The sequence below is a fragment of the Leishmania donovani genome, chromosome 19 (genome assembly GCF_000227135.1).
Source record: "Leishmania donovani BPK282A1 complete genome, chromosome 19".
Taxonomy (NCBI): Eukaryota; Euglenozoa; class Kinetoplastea; order Trypanosomatida; family Trypanosomatidae; genus Leishmania; species Leishmania donovani.
The window spans coordinates 691,768-696,596 of record NC_018246.1 but is presented as its reverse complement, the minus strand read 5'-3'; the positions used below and the strand labels follow the sequence as shown (position 1 = coordinate 696,596).

The following is a 4,829-nucleotide window of genomic DNA, read 5'->3' as shown; positions in this document are numbered from 1 at the left end:
GGCAGTGTGCGGGTGCGGGTGCGGGCAGTGTGCGGGTGCGGGTGCGGGCAGTGTGCGGGTGCGGGAGCGGGCAAAGGTGCGGCAGCTTCCGTGCGCGGGAGGGGGAGGTGAAGGGGAGTACATCACCGACGTACAAATGTGAGGAGCAGATGAAGGAGAAAGGGGTTGAATGGGAGTGAGAGAGAAGCAGAGAGATGACGGAGTGAAGCGCGAGAAGCGGGTCCACGGCACGGCAGGAGAGGAGAAACAAGAAGCAGGGAGAGAGCGGCAGCGCGAGTGCGTGAGGTGGCGCATGACGTCAAGGAGGCCGTGCCGATGGGCAAACCTCAGAGTGGCGAGACTTGCCAAAGACGGGGCGCTGAAAACCAGCAAAGGTGAATCATGCGTATGTCGAGAGAGGATGTAGGGGAGCGTGCATGTACGAGGAACAGAGGAAGGGTATACAGGAGCACTTCTTCCTTGTATACCCCATGTCTCCTGTGCTCCTCTGCCTCTCTCTATGCCTCGGTGTGTCTTTGCGTGCGGAGAAGCCCATGCCGCGATGCATTCTACCTCAGTGGACGAACGGCACACACCCTCACAGATGAATGTCTGTGCGGTACGTCTGCCTGTTGTATTCAAGACAGGAAGGGTGCATTCTCCTCCGTCTCATCTCAGAAAGAAATCAGCCTTCAGCGTAGAGTACGGGAAAGAAGCACACTGCATACAAGGTGGGCGGTGGTGCGCAGAGTCGGCCACGGCACCCGAACCCATACGCGCTCATGCAAGACACGCAGTCTGAGAGCACACGTCACATGCGAACAGTCGAGCGATGGCGCGTGGTATGCACAGACCCCACCGCTCAGCTGCTCATCAGAAAGATCAGCGAGCGTTCGCGGTTAATTCAAGCCCCCGCTGTGGGCATGCGAGGCCGCGTTCGTCCAACACCGAAAAACGCCGCTTCCCTTACATGAAGGAGAGCGCGTGTGGCTCGTGGCACGTCAAAAGAGCCCCCCCCCCGATGATGTTCTCCACCAGCTTGAGAGAGCGTGTGCGTGGATTGGTGTGAAGTCGCCACACGCGGAGGTGGCGCATGGGCAGGGGGGGAGGCGTGTGGAAAGACATCTCCGCGGGCGTGTTTGTTTGTTTGGGGTACAAGAAGGAGGCCGTCATACGTTGCCGCACCGCCGCCTATCAGCGTGTGAGTGGCAGCGCGTGTGGCGAAGGTTTTGCTTTCTGCCGTACGTTGCGTACTTCGCGCAGAGCGCAGAGGCGAGGCGGTGCAAAACGTGCGTGAAAGGGTACGAAAAGGACAGAGGAAGCGACAGCGGAGGGGAGAGGGAGGGGGAGGCGGAGGGGAGGGCCCGCAACGCAGCGCAAAGGAAGAACCACAGGAGCGCCCTGACGACGAAAGCGGAATAGGTTTTCAGAATGCGCTCAAGCGTGTGGCTGAGTGGAGGGGGTGTCACGGAGTGGGGGGAGGGAGAGACGGTAGAGTCGTATCAAGCAGTACAAGAATGAAGACAGAAGAATAGAGAATAGAGAATAGAGAATAGAGAAGACACACACAAGATTAAACAGAGAAGAGAATGAAGCTAAAAGGATAACAAGTATACGACGCGCAGAGCGTAGAATCCCGCACGTGTGTCCGCTCACCATCACCAGGTGTGGAGCCACACATGTGCTCGCGTCGCGCATATCACAGTGATCGGCTCGACGCGCCAGCGTTTACCACGTTATGCTGTCGCTGCACTCCAGTGGTTTGGAAGAGAGGCACCTCGCTCTGGTAAGTGACATCATTGGTGTGAAGCTCCTCCAGCTCAGGCGCAGCCAACCGCAGCGGCGACACGCTCCGCACACTGGTGTTGTCCAAATCCACCACCCTCAGCCGGCTTGCAGACTGCAGGACTGAGATGTCAGAGAGCTCCGTGCAGCCGTTCATGCGGAGCATCTCCAGCCTCGGTGGGCAGCGACCCCACTCGGAGATGCTGCAGACACTTGTGTTGGTGAGGTCGAGAGAGCGCAGCGGCGGCGCATCCTCGAGGTTGTGCGGTGGTGAGTAGTCTCGCACGTGCCGACATCCGCGCAGACGGACGCTCTCCAGTCCGCTGTAGTAGGCAAGGGAGCTGACGTCATCCACCGCCGTGAAGGAAAGATCGACATGTGTGAGTTGGGAGAGATGCGTGAGGGCCGCGGCGTCCCTCAGCGCCGCGCAGCCGCTGACATCCACTTTCTTGAGGGCACGGCACAGGCGCAGACCGATCAGCGTCTCAATGCTAGTTCGAGACGCCTGCAGCTCTCTGAGCTCCGTACAGCACTCAAGACTATCGAGAGAGCGCAACCGGAGGCACCCGTTCAGATTCACCCTCTCGAGCGCCGTGCACTGTGAGAGCGCGCCGATGTCGGAGACAGCCGTGTTGGAGAGGTCAAGATACCTTAGCGCCTTCGCACTTCGCAGGGCTTCAATGCAGCACACCTGCTGGCACCCTCCAACATCAAGCAACTCGAGGCGGCGGCACTCACGCAATGCGGCCAGGCTGCTGATGCGAGCACACTGCGCACGGAACTCTCGCAGATGCGGAGAAGCGGAGAGGACGCCGATGCCCCGGAAGGCGGGGCAGCGAAAAACGCTCACACTGCGCAGTGCCGCACAGCCACCATCTTGCCCGCTAGATTCTTGGAGGCTTGATTGGCTATTAGGTATCTGGCTCCACCCCAAGTGCGACAGCCGAGGGCATTCGCGAAGCTGCAGGAACTTGAGACATGGGCACGCGTCGATCCCCAACGTGTCAGCCAAGCCACAGCGCTCCACAGTGAGACGTTCGAGCAGTGGCGCGCATTCGACTCCGCGAAGCGAGACGAGGTCTGCGCAGTCACACAAGACAAGCACCTGCAGCTTCAAGAACCTCCTCACAAGGTCACAGCTAGTGAGCCACGGGCCCTCGACGCGCAGCGAGAAGACAGCCGCCTTGTTAGGGATCGTATCAGGCGCACCCAGCGACGTGCAGACAGCGCCGACTCCATCGGGAGGCACCGCCGCAAGATACTGCTGTGCTTGGTGCAGGTCCACTGTGAGACACGAGCGATCGAAGCAGCTGCCCACCACATCGCCAACGCAGTCACTCGAGAGCGCAGGGTAGGCGTCGCGAAGGAGGGCAATGGCATTCTCCTTCAAACGCACCTCGATCGCGTCGCGCACGCACTCACTGTGCGCTCCGTCCGTCGACCATGGCCCATTCCACCCGCACAGAGGGCAGGTGGCAGTACCGCTGACGCTCATCTTTAAGCAGCACGCCTCACGCACATGGTGATCGCACACACCGTCACTCATTGCTCGAAAAAGAGGTTCGCAGCAGACGTAGCAGAAGAAGCTACGATGCATCGACAAGTCCCCGGGAACGAGGCTGCGTGGAGCATCTCGGCTGTCGCAGGGCGACAACGGCGAGTCACCACGCTGAGCAGGTGTGACGGCGACGGCGTCGTCTATGGGCGTCGTCGCCTCGGTTACGAAGGTGGAGGAGGGTGTGGAGGGCTCATAGGAGACGTGGAAGAGAGACTCCGGTACTGAGTGACGATTCTGATGCAACATGGGCTGCAGAGGTTCGTGGCGACGGTGCGGAGGTGATGAGCCGGAAGCGACAGGTTAAAGACAGCGGATAGGGAACGGTGGCTGGTGCACTGTGCTGTGAGAGAGAGAGAGACAAACGTGAGAAGTGCACAAGACAGCGAAGTAAGTTGAAGGAAGGCGCGAGACATAGCATCCCACCAGCCTAGCGATGGAGGAGGAGCAGGCAGACATCAGTGTACATATACGTCTGCCGAAGCATTAATAAAGCACCCCGAGGGTCGGCTAAGGTATCTTCCTTTGAGAGTGTCTGCGGAAAAAGGCAGAGAGAGCGGGTAGCTGAGCGTCTCGTCACAAACGTCTACGGCAGTCAACAATGGCCCTTTCTCTGAGCGCCTACATCTCTCTCCCTCAGCGCCCATCCACCGGCCAGCGCCTCTCATTTCTCTTTCTGGCGCCCCCAACACGCATCGCTTGCGTTCCATGGCAGACCGTCCTCGAGTTCTTCGCTTCCATACCCCCCTCCCCGCCCACTCGTCCCACTGAAACCAACCTTTTCTCTCGTTCCCGTCATACCACACCCCCACGCTGCCGCACAGAAGGGAAGGAGAAACTATACGTACCGCAAATAAAGCGATAGGGCAGCAGCAGTGACAGGGTTCTCGGCGCCAAACAATAGAACTCACACCGCCCCCACACCGACGCTTCGTCTCACTCGCGCACACGCACTTGCTCGCGCAGCGCGGCAGCAGGCGTTGTGGGTGGCGGGGCCGCAGCACAGGGCAGAGATGCCGCGCGGCAGGGGTGGGGAGGAAGGAGTGCGCGCGATCAGACGAGGCGGGGTTGGTTTCACGGCGTGCGCCACTCAACGTCCATCTGCGACGACTTTACATCAGCCTAGGTGTCGATCATGTCAACGCGCAGCGGCGGGCACGCACGGCCCCCGCGACATCACGCAGGCACAGCTCTCTAGATGCGCACGCGCACACCCACACGGCGTGCACGGCGCCGGCGCACGTCAGACTGGGGCGACATGGTTGCTATCATCGCGACTCAAAGTCTGTGATGTTACAGTCAATCGTCATCTGTGCACAGGTCCACAGCGGCGCGCGGAGCAACAGGCCGCGAGGGCAACGGCGACCGCCCTGGCGAGGCGCAGTGCGCCGCACGCACCCGCACCCTCGCTGCTCCTCCTCCGCGCATCAGCAGCGCACACACAGGCACACGCGGCTCGCAACCTCAGAGTGGTGCATGATAGTCTCTCAGTCAGGGGGCTCCTGATGCG

The 4,829-nt window shown here is 60.5% G+C and overlaps 1 protein-coding gene across 1 annotated transcript; it reads right to left on the bottom strand.

The window, feature by feature from the left end:
• Positions 1-1,678: 1,678 nt before the first annotated feature.
• LDBPK_191670 (hypothetical protein, unknown function) lies at positions 1,679-3,361 on the bottom strand (the record flags this gene model as incomplete). The annotated part of the gene is made up of 1 exon (XM_003860292.1): positions 1,679-3,361. The coding sequence occupies one exon, from the start codon at positions 3,359-3,361 to the stop codon at positions 1,679-1,681; it is 1,683 nt and encodes a 560-aa protein (XP_003860340.1).
• Between the last annotated feature and the right edge of the window lie 1,468 nt (positions 3,362-4,829).